This window comes from Streptopelia decaocto (assembly GCF_964273445.1).
Source record: "Streptopelia decaocto genome assembly, chromosome: 6".
Lineage (NCBI taxonomy): Eukaryota > Metazoa > Chordata > Aves > Columbiformes > Columbidae > Streptopelia > Streptopelia decaocto.
The window spans coordinates 57,815,730-57,833,343 of NC_138660.1; the positions used below are offsets into that span (position 1 = coordinate 57,815,730).

Genomic DNA, 17,614 nt, shown 5'->3' on the forward strand with positions numbered 1-17,614 from the left:
GGAATTTTGACAAAGATGGATGCGTCCTTAAACCCCAGATTTATTTATCAAAGAAATGCTTCATTGTGGTCACTCATTTTAGCTTTAGAATATCAAATTACTAAAGATATAATTCTTCACCAAAGCCTGACTGTGAGATCACTTAACCTAAACAAAAAACTGGAGCTAATTTTAACAAAATGGCTTGAGCAGAGAATCCGATAGCAGTAACTGAGATTCATAGTTAAAGATAACAATAGTTTATAGATACTGAGAAGAAATGCAATTATCATTTTGTGAATGTGAACCATGCTGTAGTTTCTGCAGGGAGGAGTACTACTCACCATCTATGCACAGAACAGGGGTACAAGCCCTTCGGAGTTCTATTTTTTAGCCTTTTGCCATTTTTTGTCTCCTGTGATCTCAAGTAAATGCCTGGAAGGCTGACCCAGTTCTCACTGAAGTTAGTGAGATCCTTTCTATTGTTTTCAGTGAGACATGGATCAAGCTTTGAACTTTGTCTCGACATCCCATCTTCATACTGCGAATAACACTGCAATTTCATCTTTGGTGTTGAAGAGTCAAGTCACGACTCTAAAGAACATAAAGGAGATATCACATCAGAGAAAGCCTAATAAGTCTCCTAAGCTTCAGCCTGCAGGCATTAAGATGGGATTCACATCACTAGTCTTTAGTCAAGAAGGTCAGATCTAAGCTAGTCAGCTAAGTTCTCTCTCTAGTCAGAACTTACTGTCCCCTAGAGAGGCCATTTCTTCTGTGTCTTTTACATGGTGAAAAATCTCTCTGAATCAAACCAAGGAACGTTTTCCTGGAACTTCCCTTCACAGTCCCAGAACTTGATTAACACAGAATAAAGCAAACCAGTGTTGCCTCATTCCCCTTCAGCAGATGAGGGGAGTCGGTGAGAAGCACAAATATTAATATATGATTGGTACTTTTTTTTTTTTTTTTTAATTTCAAAAGGATATTTAGATACTTCAATGAGTCCAGAGGAGGGCAATAAAGCTCTTGACAGGGCTGGAAGGAATGTCTTGTGAGGAGTGGCTGAGGATACTGGGTTTGTCTAGTTGGGAGAAAAAGCAACTGAAGCGTGACCTCATTGGTCTCTACAGCTTCCTGAGGAGGGGACATGGAGAGGGAGGTGCTGAGCTTTTCTCCCTTGGATCCAGTGATAGGAAGCATGGGAATGGTTCAAAACTGCAGCAGGGAGGTTTAGACCGGATATGCAGAAGTGTTTCTTTACAGAGAGGGTGGTCAAACCCTGGAACAGGCTTCCTAAAGAGGTAGTTGATGTCCCAAGCCTGTCAGTGTTTAAGAGGCATTTGGACAATGTCCTTAAGAACACGCTTTAAGTTTTGGTCAGCCCTGAACTGGTCAGAGAGATTGACTAGGTGATCATTGTATGTTCCTGCAGACTGAACTATTCAATTCCGTTCCATTCTAATTTGTTTCTAAGTGACTTGCAACACATACAAATAAGAAAGGCAAAATATTTCTATTTTGCTGCCTCTAACCTTATATTGGTCCAAGAATTAACTAATGCATTATTCAGTATTTTTTAATTTAATTATTTATTTGTTTTTAATGAGGAAAAATATGCCAAATACTTTCAAACCAGAGTTGAGGCCCTTTGGTTGGTTTGTTCTGAACACTGCAGTGCTATTTCCTGTGGAACAGACAAGGCCAAGCACAAACTGCAGGCAGCCAGCGCAACTCCTGCTCTGGGTTAAAAAGATTTGGAGAGAACAGTTGACTAGACACTTCTCTGGCACAAAGATATGGACAAAGTAATGTTTCCTTCAACTTTAAGGAAAACTCTCAGGCAGTTTGATGAAAGAGTGCATTTGCAACGCTGCAATGGCTTCATACGCATCAACCTGGAGACACGGTGGAATCTCATCTGAGATCTGCTGCCTGCATCAGAGATGGAAATGCATCCTGACATTTCAGCGTTTGTTGGTCTGAAATGTAAAGGGAAACATGATAAATGTAACAGGCAAATTTCACGTCAGCAGTTTCATAAACCGCTTTGGTTTAACTTGCTACAAAATATCAAATTGTTAACAAATAATGAACCACAGTTATGTAAATCCTGTTAGTAAATATTGCCACGGGCTAAGACAACAATCACCTGCAGTTCTGAATTGTGATAGGGATTGTTGTGTAGTTATTGTTAGTCTATTTATTTTCCATAATTGTGTTTCTTTATTGTTATTTGCAAGAAACAGAAGAACTGTTAAAGTCTCCTGGTTCTGTCTATTATAAAATGAATTCCAAAAGCATATATTACAGCCATTTCCATTCTAAAACCTGAAGGGTGCAGTTTCATTTTCTTGTGATTGCAGATTTCATGATTGAAATAGGTGATTATGGAAAGATTAGTATAGAAAGATTATTAAGAGATTTGAAATGGAAGTTTGGGCTTTTTTGGTGGTTTTTTTGTGTTGGTTGGTTGTTTTTGTTTGGTTTTGTTTGGTTGTGGGGTTTTCTGGGGTTTTTTTTGTTTGTTTGTTTTGTTTTCCTTGAAATGGTGCGGAAGTATGTAATGCCAGTTAGCAGATCAGTGAGAATTTCAAGGGTTTACACGTAACAATTCTCTCAAGGGTTAATGCATCATTAAGAAAAAACACCACACACACCTGTAGTTTGGAAGAGCATATCCTTTTATAACTCATAGATCATTTTTCTGTGGAACTCGTGCTGTTATTGTTTAATTTCCATAGATGTAGAAGCGAGATTCTTCGTGGGATCTTCCCTCTGGATGTATTAGCCCTTTTTGGTGTCACCTTCCCCAGGATGCCACAAACAACCTTCCATGGGTCTGCAGTTTGCAGAAAAGGGGACAACCATGATTGTCCTTCTAGTAGCAAAAATTTCCTTCTGTGATTGCATTAGCTCTTACCTTCTTCCACAGTTTTTAATCCTGATACCAGTTTGGAGATGTACCTACATCCTGTGCCCCTAGTAGATACTTCCAGATCTTAGAAGGGCTGGGAGTCTGAGGTAGCCTTTTCTGGCTGGAAGTAGCAGGACAAGGAGGCATTGTACACTTTTCTTCATCATGAGACTTAATTCTCTCTTGGATTCCTCCCCTGCCTGATCCAGGGTTACGTCACACCAAAAAAGCATGAAGTGCTTCAAATAAATGAAATAAGGGTCTGTACTTTGAAGATCTCACTAAGAAAACAGGCTCAGGACAAAAATGTACAAAGCAGGCAAGCAGTGCAGCATTATAGTCCCAACCAGGATGGAGCTCCTGGCTTCAGCAAAGCTTTATAGAATAACAGAACATTAGGGATTGGAAAGGACCTTGAAAGTCCAAACCCCTGCCGGAGCAGGAACACCCAGATGAGGTTACACAGGAAGGTGTCCAGGCGGGTTTTGAATGTCTACAGAGAAGGAGACTCCACAACCTCCCTGGGCAGCCTGTTCCAGTGTCTGTCACCCTCACTGAGAAGAAGTTTCTTCTCATATTTAAGTGGAACCTCCTGTGTTCCAGTTTGTACCCATTGCTGCTTGTCCTGTCATTGGTTGTCACTGAGAAGAGCCTGGCTCCATCCTCCTGACACTTACCCTTTACATATTTATAAACATTAATAAGGTCACCCCTCAGTCTCCTCCAAGCTAAAGAGACCCAGTTCAGCACTTGTAGAGAAATAAATGTCCACAAAAATATTTGATATGCGTAACAACTTCAGATATTATTTATGTGCACTTGAAACAAATGAACAGAACAAAAGTAGAGCAAGCCCTCAACAAATCACTAACGTCTAGATTATTTGGATGGCACTGTGTTTACAGCTCATCTGACAGCAGATGTCAATCCTTTCATGAATACGTCAAATTCTGAAGTTCAAGGAGAGTGTGGTTAACTCCCAAATGTGGTTGCTTATCTGAAATGTATCTAAACCTCTTAAATCTGCAACAGTGAACTGGAAATCTTTCAGCACCAGGCCTGACAGGAATAAATCCATTAGTGTTTTTCCCATCTTAAACTGCACCTGTTTTTAAAACCCAGACACTTAGATGGGAACTCAGTGGGCAAAGATAGAGAAAGAGGTCAACAAAAGTTTTGCCATGCTTAAAATGTGCTGTGTTCAGGCTTCTTGTGCATGATGCATTTAAACAAACATGTCCAAAGAGAGCTACGAATGCTTCAGGGAAACATCACTGTATACTGACAGTGCTTGGCACAGCCCAGGCTAAACACTGTGTTTACCTCCTTCCTCATCCAGCCAGCTTCCTTGCAGAAAATCCTCTTTGCCTTTGGAGAACCTTGTGCAATGCAAATGAACTTGTGCAGGACCACTGGATCTTTTACTGCCTGTGCAGAGTGACCAGTTCCTCTGTTGAGGGCAACCTGCACTCTTTCTTTTTTCCCCAAAGTCTAGGGCTTGGCCTGTGCCCTTTTCACCATGCAGTGTATTTATATATGATCCTCATATTGGTGAACTCACCTCATCTAGTTGTACTTAAGTACGTCACATGTTGGAATCAATAAACTTATAATAGTTTTCAGTAGAGATGAACACAAGTGTGTTAGGGACAAATGCAGCAAAGTGGTATTCATACTGTATTTCAGCAAAGGTGTTTGTGTCTCAAATCTGTGCCATAAAAAGAGAGTGAATGCATTTAAAAGTATACTAAATATTACAAGTAAAAGCAGGGGACAGCCTTCTCCCCAGGGAGCTGGACTGGTGTTTGAGCTGTCGTAGTGGTAATGTGTGAAAAACCCTAGAGTGGACTAGACTTTGAAAAATAGTACTAGCTTTGGCATTTGCTCCAAATACCATTGGAACAGGATCATTCAGAAAGGATGCTGTTAAGTGAAACTGGACCTTAATTCAGATCATATTAAATGGAACATTTTTTACAAATTCTCAGCTAAAGAGATTTCCAAAAAATGATTATTAAAACATAATATTTTGCCACTGTTAACAGCCTAACCATTACAGCTGTGGCCTGAAAGTGAGGGAATAAAAATTTACTATTGGTAACAAAACTGTCTAGAACGTGTTTTTCACAGTCCAAAAGGAGTAATGCAAATACTCTATATTTATATTCAGCCCTCAGAAACTGGGAAAATGAACCGTGAAAGAGCTGTTTTCTTTCTGCTTTTTATGACTGGAAATATTTTCCCCCATTAAACACTTGGAGGCCAATATTCCATCTTTGTATTGAATATTTTATCCAGCAACAACTATTGACTGCAGGAAGATATTATCTAAGCAAGAACAATGTGAATTCATTCATGGCTTTTGTGTTTCACAGTGTTCCTTTAATACTCAAAAATATGTGTGTCCACAGTATTCAAAGGTATTTTGTGTATATGTAAAAAGTTAATGCACTTTTAAACTGAAGAGAATTCTTAGTAGGATTTTGAAAAGGAAAATGCTACAACTGCTTCTGTGGATGGGGAGGTTAAAATTCCCAGTGGGAGCAGGACTCGGCCAACACCAAGAATTTCTGAAAATCTCACTCGGTACTGAAAACACCCTTGAGCAGATGTCTTTGTCTCTCCTTATTTTTGTTAAGTGTTAAACACCACTGAGCTATTGGACTCAAATGAAGAAAGCTTTTCTGTGACAGCAAGGACTGGCTATGATTAGTTAGCTAAACATATCTGAGTAAATTGTAACGCCATGTCTATGGAGAAGATGTCTGCACTCTCCTTCTATTTCTGCTGGTATTCATGAGACTCTCCGGTGTATTAGTTCAGTGGTGTTTTCCAGAAATGTGAACAACAGAAAGGAAGGGCAGGTAATTTGAAAGCTAAGTTTGATGGAATTCACCTCTGTTTCTCCACAGTCTGACATGTCTTGGGCACATCGCTTAGTTGCTGAGTTCTTCAGTTCCTTCTCTGTGAAACAGGGGTAATACGTCTTATATCACAAAGGCCATGACTATGGGGTAAACCTATTCAGGATGGTGAAGCGTTCAAATTCTTATGCAATGGAGGGCAGGTACACACCTTGGATCAACTGAAAATGAAAATCAACTCCAAAACAACCTGAGTGTTACATATTGGCATCTGCGAGCTAATCAAATAGACTTATTTGGTTTAGAAACAAGATGCAGAACAGTAGACCAGAGGAAAACACACAGAAGGAACTCGAAGGCACAGGCTCCTCAAGTTCTCACAAAAGCCAGGGAAGGGCAAATGTTTCTTGAGGCTGAAACATCTCTGGCTAACATTACATGCTGTAATGTGATAGCTGTTGGGAGGCCATTGCAACAAGCTTGTAGCCGAGGATCACGTGAGGCACCATAGGCATCCGACGTAGTTAGTCCCACTTGTTTCATTACATTATCTTTGAGAAATTCCAGGGAACTTGAAAATAAACAAGTGCACAGTCCTGTTGCTGTGCCTGGCAGAGTTGGGCTGGGGTGGTGTGCTTCAGAAAATAAATTATTTCACATGTACTCAGGGATTAGTCTATGTGACTTTATACTTTCTCCTTCCACAGATGGCAGTGCCAGCAGGAATTATTACCATTGTTTTAAAACTCTAGTAATCACTTGCTTTCATGCCTTTGAAAGTATAAACAGCCTGTTTCAGGGGTTTACTTGCCACAGTTGTATTACTCATACTTCATTTCTTGCTTTGTTTGCTGGTAGAATACGTACACCAATGCAGACAAGCTTTTGGAGGCTGCAGAGCAGTTGGCTCAGACTGGGGAATGTGACCCTGAAGAGATCTATAAAGCAGCCCGGCATCTGGAAGTACGGATTCAGGATTTTGTCCGGAGGGTGGAACAGAGGAAACTTCTCTTGGACATGTCAGTCTCATTCCATACCCACACCAAAGAGGTAAGATGTGCATGAGGGATTTTATCTGTGTATTGCAGTGCTGCAAGAAGCTGATTGTGAAAACTCAGGTGATAGAGAAAAGGCGTCTTCACTGCACAGGGCTGATATCCAGTTCATTTGATGCATTTGAGTAGCCATTGTAAAGTGGAAACAAAATGTGAATAATATGTATGAATTATATAGTAAATTAAAATGTAGGGACAGCATATCTAATGTATCAAGCAGTGCTTAATTCACAACTAGAATATATTGTTATAAAGCAAGAATTTTCTTATAAGAACATGAGCTGATATTAACACATTAGGTATAAACATGCTAGCAGTGTGGTACGTATACTCAGAGGGATTCCATTTGAATATAATTTTAATTAATGTAGCCATTATTATTAAGCGTTACTAGAGATCTTACATTGTTTAATGAGGCATACTTCACTTTTCAAAATTACAGTTAAAGAGCAAATAGCCACATATAGATGCAGTGAATCAGTGAGGACCCGAATAAATGCTGTTTAGTGTAATTGAAAAATACCCAGAGATAAGGCTGTCTCGACAGAGATACAGTGAACAAGACATCAAATGTGAGGCCACAGGGGATGCAATTAAAGCATACTTCGCATTTTTCTGCAAACCAAAGGACATTCAGTGATGAGTGACTTTTAAAGACAGGGTTTCTGCTAAGAGAGATGGAATTAGTCAGAATGGTTGTTTTCATATTCTGCAGCATCTGTTTGCAAAAACACACTTGATCAGAAAGACGCTCTTAGATGCTGAAAACTTTGTGTTTGTTGATTTTTGCGTTACAAACAAGTTGTGTATAACAGACTTCAGCGTGTTGAGGAGCCTCCTTGGATAGAAGGAGTATGCACACATTCATATATATCTGGAAGATAGATGGAGTTACAGTGTGTCCATTATAGCTGTTGACACATGAAGGTTTTCTTTTTATATCCTACTTCTGCTAAAATGTAGTTACTTTAAGCTTGTGAATAGTACTATTGTTTCCAGAGTAGCTCAGATGCTTGCAGCTATGCTTGTTTGCCACAGGGAAAACTTAATTGGTTATTTCCTCAGTCAAAATTATTCCATAACAGTTTCCTACTGTGATTAACCTTGCTTCACCTATGCAGGTGGTGACTAGTAACATGAAGATAGGCAGGACTCCAGGAAGTTATCAGTGTAATATATTTTCTATCATCTAAATTTCTTCTGATGATTACTGGTACTGTGTAGCCTAATTTGGCTTTGGGAACTGGACCTTTCCTGTATGAAGGGTTTTGGATTGCAGAGCACTTTACTCACTGCTACCCTTCTTCAACAAGAAGGGAATTTGCGTGCTCTGCTCACCTTGTTTTAATTAGCCCTGTTTTGGTATACAGAAAGGCAGATGTATAAAAATGCACTTTATTTTTTTAACTGTAAAAAACCAAACCAAACCAACAAACAAACAAAAACAGGGAAAAAAAACCCTAGTCTTTGGTAACAGCATCAATGCTGTTTACTAGATATTGAGAATAAATTCTAAATCTCTGCCCTGTTGACATTTACCCACGAGACAGATTGGTGCTGTGATGCCTTTTTGGAAAGCTCAGTAAGCACTTGCTGTCAGTCTAAGGGAGATCTGGAGTGGACGGACTGCAAGTGCCTTTTTTCTCTCCAGAGGAACAGACGAGGGAGCTGTAGCATAGAACTGGGACATCAGCAAAGTCTGGGTGGATTCAGGAATCCCCATTCATCCGAATGAATGGCAGCTGTTGGGTTGGGTGCAAAGAGGCTGCTAAAGTTTTTACAATCTCCACAATACCAGAGGATGCACAGCAGCTCTGCACCAGAACAGAGGTTTTCACTTCCTTACCCTTGGAGTAATTCACTCCTGCCAGGCCCAAACACTGTTTTTCTGCAGGTTCACTGAATTTCATTGTGTGTCACTACCTGCTTCCTTCAGTGACATGTTTCTGCACTGGTGGGAATCACACAGCCCAGTACCTCATTTTTTTGCCAAAAATAATAAGTGAGGAAGTCACTGTGGTTTTAGTATTTGTCTGCCAGCTGTGGGGATCCCCACAGACACAGTGAAGTAACCAAAGACTGCCGGGGGAGCCTGGTGCAAAGGGCAAAGCATTACAACAAGACAGCCTTTGCACATGTTTGAATATATATATGCCTTTTTAAGCTATAAGTACATTGGCTCAAGTAGAAGTGACTCATTTCTTGGCCTTGCTTCACCCTTCATGTATTTTGTAAAATGGCAAACTAACCAATGTAATCGTCATTCTTCAATACGAATTTAAAACTGGGAGCTGGGTTCCAGAAAAAATGAAAAAATACAAATGTCCTTCCTTTGCCACCATGCCTATGACAGTATTATGTCCTTTATCTGTTTCATACCAACTGATCTCAGTTGGTTCCTCGCTGTGCTCTGACTGGGAAATGTGCTCGGCTGGGCTGGGCCAAATGCAGGCTCTTGCTCGAACCACTGGCCCACGTGTCTAGGTCAGATCTGCACGCTTCATGCTCATTTTATGAAACTGCTTAAATTCACTGTATTTTCTGGGATTTCAGTCCCAAACAACAAAGATAACATTAGATTCCAATTTTAAAGTTGATTTATTAAGCAAAACTCCCTTCAAGTCAATAGCAGTTTTAACTGAGTTAGAGTTTGGATTCAGATGTGAATTCTAGCAGAAGCCAGGGCAAAAAATCCTTTTGCCGCAGCAGTAAAATACAGAGATATCTGATATCCATTGCTGCTGTTTTACCAGGAGGTGTTCCAGTTATGGTGCTGACACGTGCCTCCCTGATTAATCTTGCCCTTCCTACCAGCCATGCTGTGCCTGGTGTGGGACTGTCCTGTGACCATCCAAAGACATCACCTGGGAGTGTCTTGGGGCAAGGAGAAAGTAGCTTGGCTGGCATGTTAACGTGTTTAACACCTGCCATATTTTGCATTATTCTAGAAGGCATTGTTACTTCATAATAACCATCATTATTCATTTCATCTTCTGCAGTTCTTAAAATAATTTCTTAAAATATTGACAACTGTTTCTCTTATGTCACTGGAAATGAATAAGCAGTTCCCTTCATGCTTTCTTGGCAATAATGCAGGAAACTATGGCCTAGACATATTTTTCATCTAAGTTTCCCAAATACTCATTATTTCTTGATATATTAATCTACTGAGACAGAACTGGTGAAAGGCAGAATTAAGTAGAAATAATTGGTCTTATTGACATGTTTTTATGGGAATGTTCTAAATATCTTCCTGCAATGAACATGTTGCTTCTGACTGTGTTACTAGCACAGATAAATTACATTACTGATGTGATCATTCCCAGACATAGGTAAGTGCATTGGTTGTGAACTTCTCACTGCTTCATCTATACTCTGCCCACCTCTTCATCCCCATATGTGACTACTCAGATCCCCAGCACCCAAGAATATTTTAACAGCTCCTGCTTTTAGAATGTGAACTTGTCAAAGAAATGTTTGCTTTTGTAATCTGCCTTGCTAGAATTTCTTCAGTAAAATATATACTGTTGAATTAGGGAGTCATTTAAATCCAGATATCCCATGAGCAATGAAAGTTAAGAATGGTTTTTTTATACTATGGTAGACTCCTCGAATCACCTCTCATTTCATGTGAAAGCATTATAAGAGGATTCCTTCTGCTAAACAGTGACTTATGGGGTTGAAGGAATATGGAAAAAGCTGTCAATTAAGCATAACAATAATTCTGAGTTATTTTTTAAAGTGGCCTTACTTAAGAATACATGCAATAGGCTGAAATGATGACTTTCTGGTGTGGTAAAAACATTTTACAGGCATAAATTTAAAGCAGTCCCCTAAGTGATTGTTAGTGTCATAACTCATGAGTAACGTAGCTGTGCTATTGCCATGGCTATAAAAGAGATGCTGTGTGTCCCACTGTCCTACAGTACTCATTATGCTCTTTTAGTTTAGGTCAATATTTTTATACCCTTTCAGGCCAAGACATTCCTGATGGTGTGAGCAGAAACCTGGTACTTTCAAAATCAAATCCAATTATCTGTATGGCAGGGTGAAGTTATAAATTATTGTCAGTGGGATAAATACATTTAACAGACTTATACCCAAATCATTTCTCTCAGGATTAAGTGTGATTGAATTCAGGTTGTGATTTCAGATCTGAATCAGTTATTGGCAAGATTGTCAGATCTTGCAGTTTTATCACAAATCTCATGATAATTCTTGTTTTTCTGTGAGCTCTCAGCTGCTAGGATTAAATGATGAGACAGGATTCGTGGATGTTATTTAATTTTGTTTAAAAGAGAATAGTTTTTGAGCCTCCTGGAGGGAGGTTGCAGTTGTGATAAAACCATACCCTGAAGACTCAAAAACCTCAAGGCAAATAATAAAAATGCATTGTAATTAGTGTCAATCTTAATATTTTACCTTGGTCTCACAGTTTTATACTTATGGTTCTGAAGTGTGCTTTACAGTTTAGACACAAAAGAGCACTGTCACCATTTGTGTATCATTAAAGACTTTGAAAATCCTCTTGCATAAATAAATGATGATTTAGCATCCTGTAAATGTCTTTACTTTCCATAAAGATTGTTTTTTCCTCTCTCTAGAAATCATAGTTTTGTTTTGCCTGGCTTACAGTGGCAGGAAATATGGTTACCAGCAGTCTCTGATACAGCTTCAGTGCTGGGGATTTAAACAACGTTATAGAAAGGCCTTGGAATTACTTTTGTCAAGTAAGCATTGAGATGAGGCTACACATAGATAGCTGTGTGTGAGATCTACCCCCAAATAAATTCTTGGCTTTGTCAACAGGATTTTAAGCTTCCAGAATTAATGCAGGTGTTTAAGAGCAGGTGTATGTACCTCAGTGTATTCTCTGTATAATGGAAGTAAAGTTTTCTTGTGTTACTTGTTGTATTGTCTGATAATGAAGTTACTGATTTAAGAACAAGAAGAAACTGCACTCAATTTAGATCCATTTACAGTATATGGGTCTTACCTGAACTGCAAAGCAGTTCTGCAATTGTTTCATAGCTCTTCAGGGCACAAAAAGCATATTTTATCACCTCCAGGTTTCTCATACCTCACTCTGTTTCAGATTGCCACCTTAGTGTTGCCTTGGGTCTTGCAAGACAGGAGCAAAAAGCAGGAGGGGACAGTAGTGTGGCCTCAGGCCATGTGCCCTGTGCTTTTTTGTCCCTTAGTAGTTTTGAAGAACAATAGGACAAGGTACTCAGTGCTTGCAGCTCACTGTGGAGCCTGACAAGACTTCCCAGCTCATGGAATGGGGGGATAAGTATGTTCAGGAAATATTTCATATTGAGAAAAATGAACTGCCAAACTCTTAACGGGTTTTTACTGAACATGTGCAAGCTGAAACTTGTCAGATATCTTCTGAGTGACCAAATTTGGGCAAATTTTCACAGGGATGACAAAGAGCATATTCTTGACATCAAGGCTAAACCCTGCAAAATTTCAAACCCTCTCTTAAAAGCGTTTGAGGGTCTGGTGCATCTCATGTGCGAAGAAATAAGACTCCTTTTCTAACACAGGGAAAGTAAGTCCCCTTCCTCTCTTTCTGGACCTTTTACCTCAAAATTCATCAAGTTCAGCCTTAGGCAGATACCTGGTATGGAAAGTTTCACTCTGAACAGCTTTGCCTGATAAGGCCATGAGAAAATGAAAGCAAAGTCCTGGACCATTAAGAGTCAGGCAACCTCCTATATAGACCTAGATTATTTGTGTTCAGCAGGTCACCTTGGTCACCCCATAGATATCGTTGGGTTACTCAAGTGAGTAATGGGAGTGGGTTTACCCTGTCACTTAGGAACAATAACACTGTTTTATTGCAGGCACTGCTAACTTAACTTTACTTGATAACCAAGGCCTGTGAAATTAAATTCTCTCTGCTTCGGTTGAATATCATGATTAGGAGACTACTTCAGCATAGGTCAATAATTTTGACAGGGCTTGGCCCTCGCATTGTGGCAGAGTTGCTGGGAAGCAGGCAACAGAAAGCTCATGGGGCCAAGGTCTGCTGCTGTTGATTCTTTTCAGAAGAGTTGACAGAATGAATCAAAGTTAATCATGACACAAACGTGACAGTGGTTCTGGGATATATTGTAAAATCCTGTCATTCATTGTAAATTGACCCAGGATTCAAAGTTAATGTTATGGAACTTAATAATTTGTTGTTTGACTTTTAACTGTTAATGTTGAGGTTTCAGACCAATCGCACATTAGATAATAGAGATTTGTGATGAAGGTGATAATCAGTTTAGCAATTCCACTTGCTGACAACTTCTAGAAGTCCTGAAAAGGTCTTGATCTCTGAATGTCTACCACAAAGTATTGATCTTACACACACTTGTACACTACTGTCCAGGACAGTGCTTTTGTTCTTTTTCTCATATTATGGCCAGATTTAAAAAACAATGAAAACTTAAACCACAAAAATGACCCAAACTGGCTCTCTGCATATAAAGTATTCACTGACTGGTCATTTCACATCTCACCACTTTTCAGGTTTAGAATTAAGCACCACCTGCCTTGTTCAAAAGCTAGACATTTTGTTACTTCAATGGGATAAAATGAACAGCTGAAATACATGCCAAGCAGCATACAGGATCAGACTTTGAAAATATCTGCCCCTCCTCTCACTGCAGGGCTGTGAAACATCACACCTTAAATTTATGCCTCTTACAACTATGAATGTTGTTTTTGCTGGGAGCTGAATCAGTGTAGCTTGATGGGAGTATATTATAAGCAGAGAAATCACAAGACAAGGGGGTGAAAAAAAAATGCTTTTATAAAAGATTAAGTAACTGCTGGTTTGATTTTTTTTCTTACTGTTTTGGGGGTTTATTTGTTTGTTTGTTTGGTGATTTTTTAAAGTGCTCAGTTCATATACGTTCTGATATTCCCATCAGAGGTAGATATGCAGGGAATTGAAGAGATGGTAGAAATGAACGGCCAGAGCTCCACATACAGGTAACGTGTGTGCAGTCCTTTGCCTGTGTGGCAGATTCCTTGGAGAAGACAGATATGTTGCCAGTTTACTGTTATTCCGATAATCTGGGCTATAGAGAGGGCTCTGCTGCTCTAACAAGTGTTATTTTTGTTTGAGCTATGTAAAAGTTCCCTCTGGGTTATCAGCAATCATTTACCATGAGGCAGCAAAATAAGAGCAAATCCCTCTCCGACTCCAGAGTGTAGGCTGTGGCTTCAATCAAAATGCAAACATTCACTAGTCATTCACATTGATGGTCTCTTTGCAGAGTTAAATCTTCTCTGTAAAGCTACAGAAGATCTGGGACCAAGGAACCAGGGCAGCTGGGGTGGCATGGGGTGTCCCTCTTTCCTGTCCATTTGTTGTCTAGAAACGAGGATTTTTTTTACGAAGGATTAAGAAGCTGGGAATGGAGAGAGCTGTGGTATTCTGGCAGCACATCCCGCTCTTGAGCAGGGGAGTTTGAAGTACGGCCAGACGGCTAGTGAATAAAATTCTGCCATCTGCGATGGTAAAAAATCATGAGACAGAATCAAGGTAATAAGAATTAAATGCTGTAAATGCAGCCATATAGACCATATCTTAGGAAGCTGAACGTGAAGCAGACCAAGGGCAGGTGATGGAAGAGAAGTACTTTCTGCCATTCTGCCATGTGCTCTCCAAAGGATTCCCGTAGACTGCATTTAAGTTCACTCTTTACCACCCACATTTTTAAGGCCATTCAGCAGCCTTTTGACCGACTGCTTGGCTTCACTCAGATACCATAATTGGCTTTTGAAGGTCCTTGCACATGTTTTGTGTGTTATGGAGATGGGTCTCCAGCCTATATGCCTTGCACTCCAGATAACAGTCGTTCATGCTGCAGCTAGAGGATGCTTTGCAAGCACCTTTAAATAGAATGTGCCAACTCTCACAAAGTACCTTTTTATTAGTCATATTACAGACCATTTTCCCGATTTCCTGAAGCTGACAAAGATGAGCTTCTCCCGGTTCCACTGTGTGGGCTTGCAGCTTTTACTGCTGTGTATAAAGGCAACACAGTGGGCAACCGGTGCCTGTGATAATTTGCATACTGAGTAAATCTTCATCAGAGCCATACAGGGACACTCCTGTAATTCACTCTTCACTCAAAAGACACATTCTGTTGCAACTTAAGTTCACGTATGCAATGGAGTCTTGCACAACTAGTTTAAAATGGTTAGCGTCAGTGTAGTGGTTCAGGCTGATGAACCCAGTAAGAATGTCCCATAGTCCCAAGGTCCTATAGTTTGTTTAATCCTTTGCAGTTTTCCGAGTGATTCAGGGTTGCTGCAAGTGATTTATTTCTGAGATTCCTATGGCATAATGCACAAAGTTGCACAAAAGGTTTAAAGCAGCAGAACGGGGTAAGACTGCAAATTATATGGCCAGTCACTGGAAAAAGCACAGAGAGAAGAGGTAATGCAACTCCAATTTGAGAAGTAATGAAACGTTCAGAACCAGTGAACAATTTAGGGAAAAATGAGATGGTTCCTGCATATATTTAAGTAAATTGCTGAATTTGTCATGTATATTATACAGCTATGGAAAGCTCCTTCTGCACCAAATTGTACTGTATTACACCAGTGTAAATCTGAGTAAATCTTTTCACGTAGGAAGAACTTCTCCAAGCCTGTTATCAGTATGATCAAGTGCAGAATTTGATTTGCTTAGTGCAATTACTGCAGTTAATTACATCCAGATTCATAATTACAAATAACTTACATTAAAATCATACTAGAAGAGGAACATGTTTTTGCAATTCATGACGCTAGCAGAAGCAGCACAGAACATGCACACCTGATTCTTCAGTTAAAAGCCAACTTCGTCTCCCAGAGCGAATAATCCCTGAATTACATTTACATGACCTTGGGCTGGGGATCTACACACTCCCTGATGTACGCCTAACTACCCAAATCACGTTTCCCTTGAGAGGAGATTATTTTGTGCTATATCAATCTGGTCCATGCAGGACTTGGAAAAAACATCAGATGTTTAGGCATTGCAAATCCTTTTGCCATAGGCAAGGTTACTAATTAAAAAGTGTCAGAATACAGAAGCACCAGATGCAGCCCAACCAAGGATGAATGTCAAGGAATTGGCAAGGAAAAGGGAAAAAGCAAGAAAAAGGTTAGGAAGAGATCAGATGCTTTTCTTCACAGAATGTTCCTTTTCTTTCCACTTGTGGTTTCTTCCCAACAGTTTGGTGGTATCTGATAATGTTGCTTCTTGCACCAGGGTGTCTCATCACCTGTATCTTACTGTGGAAGTCGCATATTGTGGCATTTCATATGTAGTGTCTGGTTGTATCCCATCTTGTCACATCTTGTTACTGTCATTGTGTGACACTTTGCTGGTGGCACGCAATCACATTACAGCTCATCATTACCTACCTTGTTTTCTATGTTTCTGTTGACATCTTCATGAGACCTTGAAAGTGACTTAGGACAATGTGGTTGAAATATGCTTCCAATTTATAACAGCCATCAGTTCTTTCAACTGAAATGGCACTGGATGCATTCTAAGTGTGAATAAACATCAACTGCTAAAGGTTAATTGTGCAGAAAAGTTTTATTATCTCCACCATGTTGGTGTGGGGAAATCATGGTAGAAAAGGTAATTTCCTAAGGGCTGTGCAGTGGTGCACAACAGAACTTGAACAGGTGCTTCAGCACAAGCTGAAGTCCTCCCATAAATGAACCTGAACTTGGAGTCTATGTGACTTGCTCATGCATATTATGAAAAAGTTAGATGTTACAGCTTAGACTAGGTTTGTATAAACCTGGCGTAGTAGCAGAGGAAAATAGAGTTGATGGACATCTCTCTCTGGAGCAACTCTATGCTTGGTGGGGTTTTTTTTGTTTTGGGGTTGGTTTGTATGTTTATTTGTTTTCCTCAACCTTGGTTTTCTGCACATTTATGTTACAACTCATGGAGTGGATGCAGTGTAAATCGGGTGGGAAAAGAAGGTCCCCATATTTCACTGGGTTCTGCATTCTGCTCTAGCCTTCATGGCTGCCATGGATGTTCACTTTAGTGACTTGGCATGAGCATCCTTTGGGGACTGCTCTGCAACACATGACACTTCTCTGACATAGAACCCTGGAAAGTTGCTTGTTTCCATTAATATTGTGTTTTGAATGACTGGCAAAAAATGTGGATCTCATGGACTGAACTGACTTGTTCTTTGCTTTTCACTGGTCTCATTACTCATTGTTTTTAAACTGGTTTTGAGGGGATTAAAACTCATCTCTGGCATTTGCAAATAGCAGCATATAAACACTGGGTGTTTAGTAGTTATTCCAAACACGCAGGCAAGATTTTCTTAGCAGTCTCTTTAGGTTTTAGATTTTGTTTAAAGTGGTCCCTTGCTCTAAGTCAGAAGCATTAATTTCTAGGTAACAGGCACAGATGTCCTTCAAACCTCCAATAAGTGGTCTCATTAAGTACTTGAGTAAAATTAAGGGTATTGCATCAGATGAAATAGCTGGGAATAAAGAGCTGTATTGTCTCTTGGATGGAGGAAAACTGCCTGTGTTTTACATCCAAGAAAGACGCAGAAGTTGTTACAACGCATGAGAGGTGCCAGATGCTCCCCCAAAAGAAATGGAGGGGGGGAGGTTATTCTTCTTTTCCACTGGTTTAACAATCAGTACAGAATTGTTTTTCTTGTTTAAAGCCATGGTTACCTTGATAAATAAAACCTCAATTCTGAAGCCTCTGTGGTCCTTCATCATGGACATTTTAAGGCTAGATATTTGCCTTAGACTTCTGT

At 39.8% G+C, this 17,614-nt stretch overlaps 1 protein-coding gene across 7 annotated transcripts in view; it reads left to right on the forward strand.

Annotated features, from left to right (window-relative positions):
* Positions 1-17,614, forward strand: part of KALRN (kalirin RhoGEF kinase) — a 513,163-nt gene that overhangs the window by 286,909 nt on the left and 208,640 nt on the right. For all 7 annotated transcript variants that reach the window (XM_082056725.1, XM_082056718.1, XM_082056719.1 and 4 more), the window contains one exon: positions 6,619-6,810. In XM_082056725.1, coding sequence (XP_081912851.1) covers positions 6,619-6,810 — 192 coding nt within the window. The remainder of the gene's footprint in view (positions 1-6,618; positions 6,811-17,614) is intronic.